The sequence below is a fragment of the Hibiscus syriacus genome, unplaced genomic scaffold, assembly GCF_006381635.1.
Source record: "Hibiscus syriacus cultivar Baekdansim isolate YM2019G1 unplaced genomic scaffold, ASM638163v2 tig00013960_pilon, whole genome shotgun sequence".
In the NCBI taxonomy this organism is placed as follows: Eukaryota; Viridiplantae; Streptophyta; class Magnoliopsida; order Malvales; family Malvaceae; genus Hibiscus; species Hibiscus syriacus.
Genome location: NW_024062312.1, coordinates 189,975 through 203,884, shown reverse-complemented (window position 1 = coordinate 203,884; position 13,910 = coordinate 189,975). Strand labels below are relative to the sequence as shown.

Here is a 13,910-nt window from a genome sequence, read left to right as displayed (position 1 = left end):
ACTCATACTCAAACCATTCGAAAGCTAAAGTACAAAAGCAAAACCAATCAGATAAAACCTGCCAATAAACCAGCAAACCAAAAACAACCACCAATCTTTACACAATTCTGATATGTTCTTGTTCATGCACTTAATTAATCCCGCGTACCAGTCATCCTTTCTTCTGCTTACAGTAAGGCAAAAGTCACTCGACAAGTAGTTGCAAAGAGCCTGCAAATTGCGAAAACAACCCTCATGTCCACTCAGAATATAAGAACACTCACATGCAATGCTGCAAAGCCAAAAAAGATATGCCGGATGGTCTGCACTACCAGCACCGCCCCACGTAGAGAATTATCTGTAAATATAGTTGATATAGAACGAGCTAGTTGAAGTCTTTGCCAACCCTACTGATAATGAATAATCTTGACAGCAGAATATCAACCATATCTTCAATGCCAGAGGAAAAAGTGTCTCTAAATATCTTGACCAATCTCAATAACGGCGGACTTCCTACAATTGCGATTGCAGAACAAACTTAATTATTTAAGTAATTAAATAGATGATTGTTATATCTGAAGATTCAGAATTTAAGCACTTGCGATTGGAATATATTTGAACGTTCATTATTAGATGATTGAGAGTTTATAAAATTGAGAGTAGCACTTGTAACTCCCTAGATTAATAAAAAAAAATTATCTAAATTTGACTCATCTTAGTATTTAGAGATATTTCATTTGCTTTCAAAATTTTCTTGAATTTTAAGATAAAATTAATCTTTGTTATTCAATTGATATAAATGATTTTTTATTTTTGTTTTTATAAAATGAAGATATAATTGGAATATATTTATATAAAGAAAAGTATTATACAAACTACATTAAATAAATAGAGAAAAACAATAATAATAATTTCAAGATGAATTGAATATTTTTTTATTAGAAATCAAATTATGCTCCTATCTGGACTATGCAGCTCATAAAATTTACTTCAAATTTAAAACATAATTTTTTTTATAAAATTAAATTAAAATTCATTAAATTCAGATAATTTAAAGATAATTGAATTATCAAAATTACCTAATTGATGTTAAACAATTATACGTACTGAATCAAGAATCTTATAACATTATGATTTTCACAATTAAATTAAATAATTAAAAATATATATCTTGATCTATTGAGTTGATTTTGAAGAAAAGTTTTGTTAAAATAAAACCGATTGAAAATAGTTTGATTTCTCTTATTCCATCTCATAATATCTATTTTTAAAAATTTTAAATCATTTAATAATAAACATTTAGATATTTTATAGTCGTAGATATATCTCTACAAATAATCAACACCCAAAGTAGTGACATATAATCATCACACATTAACTATTCGTACCATTTTTCCATTCAAAGTTTTTTCTTTTGACATCCCACTTTCCGTTTCTCCAAGCCTAGTCTGGTGGGATTTTCCATTCATTCTTCACAGTTTCCATGGCGTTGAATTTGGTTCATCCTCCTGAACTCAGGTCTATCTCTTTCCTGGGTTCCACTAACTCCAGCTCCTTCCCCAGGCTATTTCCAGGTTTCCCCTCCTCTTAGCTGTGACTGGGTTCCTAGAAACCTGAACAATTGTTTCTTTTTTGTTTAAACCTTTGAAAGTGCTTCTCTTTTGGCTTATTGGGTTTTAGATTACGATTTTAAAGATTGTTGTTTTGTGAAATCTTCCCGGGGGGGGGGGTTTGTTTTTAAGAAGAAGAAGGATTATGGAACCACGTTTTGGAGGAGTGTTCAATATTCAGTTCAGGCTCCACAACCACCGCCTGCATCGCCTGGACGAGCTTTTCCAGATCCCGGACGCAAGACTTGGGATGGCCCCAAGCCTATCTCCGTTGGCTGAACTGGTTCTATTGGAACTCAGGTTAAAGGGTTTTAACCTTTTAGTCTTTTGCAAGCTAAAAAGCAACTTTTTGGCCTTTTTTTTGTTGAAGTATCCAGTTAACTTCTGATGTACCTTTTTGCTCCATTTTTTTTAGACTTCCATGTTTTGTTTAGCATTTGATCAAGTTCTTTAGAATCATAATTCGGTGTGTTGCAGACGCTGGACATAGTTGCTGAGAATCCAGATAAATTCAGAGTTGTGGGGCTTGCTGCTGGTTCAAATGTCACCCTTCTTGCTGATCAGGTAACTTTCCGTTTTACAGTGTTACGGTAACTTGTAAAGCATTAGTCGTTTGAACTTGCAGACTAACCATTTGGTGACGTTGAACTCGGAATCGAGTAGCTTGATTCATGGACTAACACAATTTTGGTGTCATAATCTCATATAATGTGGTTTCGGCCTTTAGGCACATGCTTAATACCAGAGGCTGATAAATTTTGAGGGCTGATAATTCTTCTTCTTGTTGTTACAGGTGAAGACATTCAAACCTCAATTGGTTGCTGTAAAAAATGAGTCTTTGGTAAGTGAACTAAAAGAGGCTTTGGCTGATCTGGAGCAAAAGCCTGAGATAATTCCCGGGGAACAAGGCGTTATAGAGGTAGCCTATCATTTGCATTCACTGTTTCTTTTATTTAACTAGATAAAGCAACTTCTAGTATTTAGATGGTTTGGCTTAAAATTTTCCAGGTTGCTCACCATCCAAACGCTGTTAGTGTAGTTACTGGGATAGTAGGCTGTGCAGGATTGAAGGTATGCACTGACATCTGCAGATATATTTTTGCATTCTCCATGTATAACCTTCATTGCATCCACTAAACAAAGTATGTTAGCGATGTTAGGAACTACGATTTCCCGTCAACCATCGTTTTTGGTCTATTGTAGCCTACGGTTGCTGCAATAGAAGCAGGCAAAGATATTGCTTTGGCCAATAAAGAGACCTTGATAATCGGTGGTCCCTTTGTGCTTCCTCTTGCTCACAAACATAACGTAAAAATCCTTCCAGCTGATTCCGAATATTCTGCCATATTTCAGGTATGGAGCTATAACATGATGAAATAATATTATACGAAAATTTCTCATAGCTAAGACATTCTTTTTCAATAATGTTGTTTTTTCTTGTCTATAGTCGGGTGTCTGTTAGGAAATAAACCAAGTACGAGTAATTTCCCTATAACCAGATTAGTGAGAATGCGAAATAAAAGCGGAAAAATAATACGCGAAATTGATAACGGAGTTCAGCCAATTGTACTTACATCAATAAACCGAGTACGAGTAATTTCCCTATAACCAGATTAGTGAAAATACGAAATAAAAGCAGAAAAATAATACCCGAAATTGATAACGGAATTCAGCCAATTGTGCTTACGTCTCCGGACTGCTGTAGATCTTTTACTAAGAGATAAAATTTACAGGTGTACAAAACACTCACTACTCACAAGAAAACTCTCTAGTATTAGGAGAAAGAAATGATTTTTGGGATTGTTTTGAAGCTAAATGAGTTAGGGTATTTATAGTTGAAATTAAGGACTTAATCTTGTAAATATCCTAAAGCCTAGTGACTAATTATGATTATCTCTTTACAATATTTCAACAAACATCCTCCAAACTTTGAAAAATCATTTTTCAAAGAAACATTTACTAAACTTTGAAAACCATTTTCAAAGAAACATTTACCAAACTTTGAAAACCATTTTTTCAAAGTTGGTTGTCAAACTTTGAACTTTTAATTTTAACAATACTTTCAACAATCTCCCACTTGAAGACTGATTTTAATCCGTCTTCACACCTCGATCAATGCAACATCTTTTCTAGTCTTGTTACTCTAGCATACCAACTGAAGTTGAACACAACTTCAGTTTGTCTGTAGTCACCATCTTTGTCAACATGTCTGCCGGATTTTGAGCTCCACTGATCTTTTCAAGTTTCAAAATTCCATCTTCCAGAAGAGAACGGATAAAATGATATCGAAATTTTATGTGTTTTGTCCTGGAATGAAAAGACGGATTCTTTGCTAGATGTATAGCACTTTGACTGTCGCAATACAAGACATTGTTTTCTTGTTTCTTGCCTAACTCTTCCAAGAAACTTTGGAGCCAAACCATCTCCTTGCTGGCTTCCGTAACAACGACATATTCTGCTTCAATTGTGTAGAGAGAAACTATCTTCTGTAGTTGAGAAACCCAACTCACTGCGGTTTCTCCTAGAGTATAGACATACCCTGTAGTGCTCCTTCTGATGTCAACATTTCCGGCTAAGTCAGCATCTACATAGCCTGTCAGTATCGTATCTATACCTTTGAAACAAAGTGTTTTGTTTGTAGTACCGAGCATATATCTGAGAATTCCATTTGACTACTTCCCAGTGTACCTTGGCTAGATTATTCATGTACCTGCTAACAACTTCCATTGCTTGAGTAATATCTGGTCTGGTACAAACCATAGCATACATTAGACTTCCAATTGTTGAGGCATACGACACCTTCACCATGTGTGCACGTTCTTCCTCCGTCTTTGGTGACTGTTCTTTGGAGAGTGTAAAATGAACACCTAAAGGTGTACTTACTGGTTTAGCATCTTGCATGTTGAACCTGGAGAGTACTTTGTTGATGTACTTAGCCTGTGATAACATCAAAGTCCCCGACTTTGTATCTCTCTTAATCCTCATCCCAAGAATCTGCTTTGCAGCGCCCAGATCCTTCATAGCAAACTATTTCGACAATTTTTGCTTCAAGTTTATAACCTCTTGCATGTTTGAGCCTGCAACGAGCATGTCATCAACGTACAACAATAAAATAATGAAGCTATTGTCGAACCTCTTGATGTAGCAACAATGATCTGCTTGGCATCTGGTAAAATCACTGCTACTCATGAAGCTATCGAACTTCTTGTACCATTGTCTAGGATTTTGTTTTAAACCATACAAGCTCTTCTTCAACCTGCATATCAAGTTTTTCTTGCCTACCTCTATGAAGCCTTCTGGCTGCCTCATAGATTTTTTCCTCCAAATCACCATGAAGGAAAGCTGTCTTTACATCTAACTGCTCAAGATGTAAATTCTCTGCAGCTACAATTTTCAACACCAGTCTGATTGTGGACAATTTTACGACTGGAGAGAAAATATCATTGTAGTCAATACATTCTTTTTGCTGAAAACCTTTGACAGCCAATCTTGCTTTGTAGCGTTTGCTCCTATCATGCTCTTCTTTGATCCTGTAAATCCACTTGTTGTGGAGCGCTTTCGTGCCTGGTTGTAATTCAGCTAATTCCCATGTCTGATTTGACATAAGCGAGTCTATTTCATCTTTCATGGAAGACTTCCACTTGACTGAATCCTCCACTTGCATTGCTTCATCATAGCACTCTGTTCACCATTGTCAGTCAGCAACAAGTAGTGCAAAGAAGAGAATACCGTTGGGTTGGTTTACGAATTCTGGAAGAGCGTCTTAGTTCCGATGTGCCTGGTTCTTCTTGAACTGCTTCAGGACTGATCTGAACATCATTTCCAGAAATCTCCTCGAACTCAGCAAATTCCTTTGTTTCAGCTTCGATGTTTGAGCTACTTGATTCTATGGTTGATCTGTCTTTGTACATCACATTCTCATTGAAAATGACATCTCTGCTTCTGATGATATTCCGATTTTCGTAGTCTCAAAACCGGTAACCGAACTCATCACCACCATAACCAACAAAGACACATTTGTTGGACTTGGCATCAAGTTTACTTCTTTCAGCAGAGTTTATGTGTGCATAAGACATACAACCAAACACTCTTAAGTATGAAAGATTTATTTCTTTCTTGTTCCAAACTTCTTCTGGTATTCTGCCATCCAAAGGAACCGAGGGCCCACGGTTGATCAAGTAAGCTGCAGTGTTGATAGCTTCAGCCCATAGAAGTTTGGGCAATCCGGTATGTATCATCATGCTTCTGGAACGTTTATTCAGAGTTCTGTTCATGCGCTTTGCTACGCCATTCTGTTGCGGTGTCATGGGAACTGTTGTCTCCATCTTGATCCCATTGTTTGCGCAGAAATCTCTAAATCTACGATTTCTGTACTTTCCTCCATTGTCAGACCTCAATCGCTTGACTTTCAAACCAGTCTCATTTTCCACCATGGCCTTCCATTTTCTAAAGAGAAAATAACCTCAGTAACCAAAAATCCCAGATAATATACGATTTTGACCAACTTTTTTTGGATTTGCGAAAATGACCAACAAAATTGCAATGCGATCTCTAATTCGCATTGCGATATCTAGTATCGCAAATTCGCGTTGCGATAGATGAAAATCGCGTTGCGATAGTTGAAAATCGCGTTGCGATTTTTCATTTCGCGTTGCGATTTTTCATTTCGCGTTGCGATTTTCCATTTCGCGTTGCGATAGTCTACAGTTGTCGTTGCGATTTTTCAAATTCGTTGCGATAGTTAAAAAAAAGATTTTGTTTCTTAAGAATTTTCTCTAAAAAGATAGTATCTGCGCGGACGTGTCGAAGACACGTATTACCACGACCACGACCCCGACCCGACCCGAGACGAGACGGCGGCGGCGGCGGCGCGCGAGAGTCCCCCTTGTTTTCTTTCACTCAACAAGGAAGTGCAAAATCCAAGACTTAAATACAATTCCCAATAGTATTTCCAATACTATGTGGGATTGAGCATTACCAATCCTATTGTGAAGATTGTTGCTTGAAGAGTTGAATAACGTTCATTGCCACAAGCGTTGCATGATTGGTTCTGGTGGAGGTTCTGTCGGGTTTGTATTCTTATACTTGAAGAAATGATGATAACCTATGCTACTTAAATTAAGCACATGATATCTACGTATATTACTCTTAAGAATGTAAGTTGTATATATGCAAGCAAAGTCATCAAATTAAAGGACTACTTTTACTTGTTTCAAAACATTGTTAAAAGTAAAAAAATAGAAAAAGTGGGGTAATGTTCAATCCCACATAGTATTGAAAATACTATTGGGAATGGTATTTAAGGCTTGGATTTTGCACTTCCTTGTTGAGTGAAAGAGAACAAGGGGAACTCTCGCGCGCCGCCGCCGTTTCGTCTCGGGTCGTGGTCGTGGTCGTGGTAATACGTGTCTTCGACACGTCCGCGCGGATACTATCTTTTTAGAGAAAATTCTTAAGAAACAAAATCTTTTTTTTAACTATCGCAACGAATTTGGAAAATCGCAACGAAAACTGTAGACTATTGCAACAAATTTGGAAAATCGCAACGACAACTGTAGACTATCGCAACAAATTTGGAAAATCGCAACGACAACTGTAGACTATCGCAACGCGAAATAGAAAATCGCAACGCGATTTTCAACTATCGCAACGCGAAATGGAAAATCGTGCGATTTTCAACTATCACAACGCGAAATGCAACACGAATTTGTGATACTGGAGATCGCAATGCGAATTAGAGATCGCATTGCGATTTTGTTGGTCATTTTCGCAAATCCAAAAAAAGTTGGTCAAAATCGTATATTATCTGGGATTTTTGGTCACTGAGGTTATTTTCTCTTTTCTAAAGGTATCAAAGATTTTTGATTTTTCTTCAGAAAATAAACCCACACCTTCCTTGTAGAATCATTGATGAAGGTGACATAATATAGTGAGCCTGCAAGAGATGGAACTGGAGATGGTCCTCATACATTAGTATAAACCAACTATAACTTTTCAGCCTTGGGTGTCTTACCAATCTTTGCAAAGCTGACTTTCTTTTGTTTACCAAATATGCAATCCTCGCATAGTCCGACATCTACATTCTTTAGATCCGACAGCTTCCCTTTTGACAAAAGTGTCTTCATCCCTTTCTCGCTCATGTGACCAAGCCTTTGGTGCCATAGGTTTGATTTTCCATCAGCATCTGCGGTTGCAATGATATTCTCTAAATTTCAGGTTACATAGAGAATATCAGTTTTCTTACCACGAGCAATGACGAGTGCTCCTTTGGTAATCTTTCATTCCATTCACAGTCTGAAAAAGTTATGCTATATTTTTTTCTATCAAGCTGTCCAACAGAAATCAGATTTCTTTTGAGGCTAGGAATATGTCTCACTCCTTCAGAGTCCAGGTGGTCTGGTTTGGCTACTTTAGTTGGATGTCTCATTTTCTGAAGATCTTCAAAGTTTCATCATCAGCTAGATGAACCTTCCCAAAATCACCACTGACATAATTTTCCATGATTTCTCGGAATGGGGTGGAGTAGAAAGATGCCCCTGAATCCAAGATCCATGATTCAATCAGACTGTTGACGCTTAGAATCATTGCATCACCTGTCTCCTCTGTCACGTTGGCTGATTCCTGTGCGCCGGTATTTTTCTTCAGTGCTCGACAATCTCTTTTAAAGTGACCTTTCTTGTCATAATTATAGCAGGTAAAATCTTTCTTTCCCGTTCTGGATTTTCCCTGTCTGGATTTCGATCTGCCATGATTTGAATTTCTTTTTGAAGTTCTCCCTCTGGACTCCGTGTGCAAGGCTGAGGAGGTTGATGCTTCTCCCGATTCTCTCCGTCGAATTTCTTCGCTCAGCACCAGATCCCGAACATCGTCGAATTTCAATTTACTATTTCCCGACGAGCTGCTAACTGTTGTAACAGTAGCATTCTAACTATCTGGTAGAGATGATAAGAAAATTAAAGCTCGAACTTCATCATCGAATTCAATTTCCACTGAACTCAACTGGGTTGTGATTGTGTTGAGTTCATTTAGGTGTTGTGCCATTGATGCCCCTTCCGTCATCCGCCAATTGAATAATCGCCCCATTAAGTGCAATTTGTTTGAGGCTGATGGCTTCTCATACATACTGGAGAGAGTCGCCATAAAACCCGCCGTGGTCTTTTCCTTTGCTATGTTGAAAGCAACATTACGGGTCCGCACCATCGAACTTTTCAATTTTCACCTTCCATTCGTCTGCAGCCATCGCTCCCACTCGAATCTGGTTTTGTTTGAATCGTTTCTGACAATTCTTGCGAACCATCGTGTATTAGAACACCTCCGTCGACAAACTCGTATCGTCGACAATTTTTTTTACTATTCACGAAATTCACTATTCACGTAAATAGTAATGAATAGTAACATCGCAAAAAATTGACAAAATTTACAACCAAAAGCTCTGATACCAGTTGTTAAGAAATAAATCGAGTACGAGTAATTTTCCTATAACCAGATTAGTGAGAATACGAAATAAAAGCGGAAAAATAATACCCGAAATTGAGAACGAAGTTCAACCAATTGTGCTTACGTCTCCGGACTGCTGCAGATCTTTTACTAAGAGATAAAATTTACAGGTGTTTACAAAACACTCACTACTCACAAGAAAACTCTCTAGTATTGGGAGAAAGAAATGATTTTTGGGATTGTTTTGAAGCTAAATGAGTTAGGGTATTTATAGTTGAAACTAAGGACTTAATCTTGTAAATATCCTAAAGCCTAGTGACTAATTATGATTATATCATTACAATATTTCAACAAACATTTATCAAACTTTGAAAAACCATTTTTCAAAGAAATATTTACCAAACTTTAAAAACTATTTTCAAAGAAACATTACCAAACTTTGAAAACCATTTTTTCAAAGTTGATTGCCAAATTTTAACTTTTAATTTTAACAATACTTTCAACAGTGTCTTCATTCTTTTCTTGGAGTAACTTTTGTTGCATCAACTTGTTTGACCTGCCATTTATCGCTCGACTTAATTCTTGATAATTACAGAACGAACTCATATAATCTTTTGTTTCTTACAGTGTATTCAGGGATTGCCGGAGGGTGCAATTGGGTGTATTATTTTGATTGCATCTGGTGGGGCTTTCAGGTGTATAATCATAATCTAAGTTAGAATGATTAAGTTTATAAGTTGAAAGTCTGATATAACGAACCGTTTAATTTCGTACATATCCTCTCAACCGAAAAGAAATTGAAGTCGACACTATTAAAACTAGGCTCGAGTGTGCACAAACATGAACTTCCATTTTAAAGATCGAGTGTGTTTTCATTACAGAACATGAAACATAACTTGGATTAGCGTCCCTAAGAAAGAAGTCGTATTTAGCAATTTGCTCGTTTTGTTTCTCATAGGGATTGGCCTGTTGATAAATTGAAAGAAGTTAAAGTAGCTGATACTTTGAGGCATCCTAACTGGAATATGGGGAAAAAGATTACTGTGGACTCTGCTACCCTTTTCAATAAGGTTTAGTTTTTTCAACTTTGACATTCAAAATTACAAGCATTGTACTTGTTAATATAGTATGTCATCAATTAGATTTTTTCCCTGTCTAAATTACTAGCACTAAGCGATTTCTCTATTCGACAGGGGTCTCAAAGTCATTGAAACTCATTACCTATTCGGAGTTGAGTATGATAATATCGAGATTGTAATTCATCCACAATCTATCATACATTCAATTGTTGAAACACAGGTTTTACCCTGAACTTTATCTTGTTGGCCACTGTTCAGTGATGCTTCAAATGTTACATGTTGTTCAACCTTTAGTTTTTGAGGGAGCTCTTGAATTGGACGATACGGAGAGTACAGATTGGAATTTGATTTTCATTCTCTGTTACTTTTGCATTTTTTATTTTTTAAGGATTCATCGGTGTTATCTTAGTTGGGATGGCCGGATATGCGCTTGCCAATCCTCTACACTATGTCGTGGCCGGATAGAATTTACTGCTCCGAAATGACTTGGCCACACCTTGATCTTTGCAAGTAACTAGCTTGCCTCCTTCCAGAATTTACTTCACTAATTTTTCAGTATTCGACTAGTTTTCATTTAATTTTCATTTTACAATGACAACAATAATAATGCTAATAACCCGGAATTTCACTTTTAAAGTTTTGTTTGTTGAAAAAGTGAGTTTATTGAAAATGCATTGCCACCATACTCATGAGTTAAGTTGGTTGATGGATGATAAAGGCTTGGTTCACCGACTTTTAAGGCTCCTGACAATGTGAAATACCCGTCCATGAGTCTTGCCTATGCTGCTGGAAGGGCCGGAGGCACCATGACAAGAGTTCTTAGTGCAGCTAATGAGAAAGCTGTGGAACTGTTCATCGATGAAAAGTAAGTTTTTTGTATCCCAATGTTATCTTGTTAGCGTGGCTTTCATCGATAAGTTCGAGTTAATAAATTGTTACACGATTTCAGGATCAGCTATTTGGACATTTTCAAGGTGGTGGAGTTAACTTGTGAGAAGCACCGAGAAGAATTTGTGTCCAGTCCTTCCTTAGAGGAGATTATACATTATGACTTGTGGGATCGAGAATATGCTGCTGATTGAGTCCCGTTCCTGCATAAAACGATGGCTTGCTCATTGTCACAGGTGAATAACCTACCAAACTCGTGTACCATGTGTATCAATTTCTGCTTACTGCATGCTTTGTTTACTAAAAGATGCCTCCCCTGCACCCCCCACACTATCACTCGAAGTTGTTGATTTATGCCGAAGGCGATGCAAAGATTTGGGGAGAAGGGGTCCCGGAGGGGAGGGGGAGTGAGCAATTGTATCATACATTATAATATGAAGGTTTAGTTGTACGTTATCCAATTTAGTAGGAACTAACAAGAATTTGCAATCAGATTCTAGGGTTTGGGAAATAAAAACCAAAACCAAAGAAATACGAGGAAGATTGTACATTATCAGCCAAACATTTTTCATCAGCTTTGAAGATGGCCACAAATATTGTACAAAATAATGTATGCATTGGAAAGTGAAACTAAAAAGAGAGCAGCAGTTAAATTGCAGATGACAAAACATGTAGAATAATACTTACACACCTTCAACTCCTTCTCCCATGAGGACATCCCATGCCTAACTATTATTCTTCATCAATTTCCACTCTCTTTCGACAACCCTAAGCACAAAAAGGCGAGTATTGGGCAGTTTTGTTAGTGCTTGAATGATGATGCTAATGCTGGTACATTATTTCAAAAAGTAACCCAAATCCTCTTTCACATTACACATGTATAGTCAATACAATTGCTCGATTTCAACAGACATCATCATGAAAGCTGCTTGAATGAATTAAAGATTGATTAATTATAGCGTGCCTTGTAGAACAGACATTTGCTTATCATTGGGACATCATTGTTCCCTGAACCAGAAAAGTTATATGAATGGGTCGCAGCAAATGATGAACCACAGTATTACAAAGAGATCTGTCAAGTCTACTGTACCAAGTACATTCAGGACCTTGAAACCCCCATATCATAGAAGCTGATGATACAAGTTTACTATGCTGTAACTCATATGAAAATGATTAATTTGACTAATAGACCACTGAACCAAAGCAAGTCTCACTTCCAAATGCTTCATTTCACAATATACTTTTCTTATGATCCATGTCCAAAAATCCATGCATTTATGTCACCATTTGGTCCCCGTGCACAAGATGATAACTATTGGCAAGTGTGATCCTGAAGCTACTTATTCAAATTGGAATTGCCCAAAGGACTGAAGCTAAAGCTAAAGCTAAAGCTAAGCTAGGAACCAAGTGTAACACTACATAGGTTGGACCCGCCAGTGGAGTTGTCTTTCAATATGCCCTTCCCTTTTCCTTTATCGAACAAAGGACCAAGGTCCTTGATTTTCAAGCTCAGTGTTGGTAAAGATATAATAAGTGGGACCTGTGTCCTTAGATTATACAGCATTGTCGGTCCCATAGAATATATTTGTTTTAGCCCACCGACACTCAGCGACTTAGGAGGGAAAGGGATCCATCATACCAATTCTTTCCATCTATATATGTACCCTAAATTCCTGCCTTGTACTTCCTTCTTATTTACAGCTTCCGCCCTTTAGCTGGCCAATCATTTCCTTATTCTGCTCTCTCTATAGTGTTTGCTGTCATATTCAGACAATTGTCTCTCTATAGTGTTTGCTGTCATATTCAGACAATTGTCTCTCTATAGTGTTTGCTGTCATATTCAGATAATTGGTTTTCAGTTTCTTGTTGAACAATCTATTTTTTAAGGGTCTTACATCTCTTCCAGTTTGAATGGATTCATCTAAGTACTGGCTTCAGGTATGGTTAATTCATGCAATTCAAAGCATAGTGATACGTGTTTTAGCCTAGAAGAATTTAATTTGCTTGTATAATTTGCATGTTTAGGGAAAGATTGATGAGGAGCATGGAATGAATGGGGATATTCTGACATGCTCAAGGCCAGTGATAGAAAGGAGGCTAAGAGCTGAGCATGACGAAGCTGTCAAGTGCCCAAGGTGTGAGTCCAGGCACACCAAGTTTTGTTATTACAACAATTACAGCCTCTCTCAGCCCAGGTACTTTTGCAAGTCGTGTAGGAGATACTGGACCAAGGGTGGAACCCTTAGGAAAATCCCCGTTGGTGGAGGGTGCAGAAAGAACAAGAAAGCTGATACTAAATCGGCAAATGGTCAATCTTCTAGGTTATCTAATAATTCCCATAATCCAACTGATCTCCATCTTTCATTTCCTCAAATGCACGTTTCTCTCCTTGACAACAACTTACTTGCCACTCACGGTGCTGATACTAACCATGTATTTATGGGGAATGGTGGAGGACTTGGGGTAGCACCAAATTTGGCTCGTACTTACTCTCCATACGTGATGTCCATTGATGGGAACGTCGGTGCTTTAAACGAGGCTTGGCAGCGGACAACGTTTCCTTATGCTGCGAGTGAAGACTGGCATGCAGTCGAGGTGAAGCCAAACACTGAGCTCTTGTCTCTCGATGGCCGCGACACTAACGGGTTCTTCAACAACTGGGGATCATCATGGAATGGAATGATGAATAATTATGATAAGGGATTTAAATAGCGTTCGCGGCCGCGTTTTCGGTCGCGTCGCGTTTATCACGGTTGCGGACATAACGTATGCCATCGCAGTCACTGCGGGTGTCGCGGTCGTGAATTTTCTTAAAGTTCTCACAACTTATCCTAAACTATAATAATTATAATTATAATTTTAAAAAATCATTTTAATGATTTTTAGAATGTTTTCTAAACGAAAATAACATATATAT

General features: G+C 37.6%; 1 protein-coding gene and 1 pseudogene across 1 annotated transcript; both read left to right on the top strand.

Moving 5' to 3' along the window:
* Positions 1-1,380: 1,380 nt before the first annotated feature.
* LOC120206635 lies at positions 1,381-11,451 on the top strand (annotated as a pseudogene).
* Positions 11,452-12,758: 1,307 nt separating this feature from the next.
* Positions 12,759-13,757, top strand: LOC120206555 (dof zinc finger protein 1-like). Its single transcript, XM_039206178.1, has 2 exons — positions 12,759-12,931; positions 13,019-13,757. Exons 1-2 carry the CDS (start codon positions 12,905-12,907, stop codon positions 13,703-13,705), a joined length of 714 nt encoding a protein of 237 aa, XP_039062109.1. The 5' UTR covers positions 12,759-12,904; the 3' UTR covers positions 13,706-13,757.
* Positions 13,758-13,910: the final 153 nt, after the last annotated feature.

Coding starts and splice junctions, on each gene's coding strand:
- LOC120206555 (XM_039206178.1), top strand. CDS start 12,905: ATGGATTCATCTAAGTACTGGCTTCAG. Junction 12,932..13,018: donor CATCTAAGTACTGGCTTCAG/GTATGGTTAATT, acceptor TTGCATGTTTAG/GGAAAGATTGATGAGGAGCA.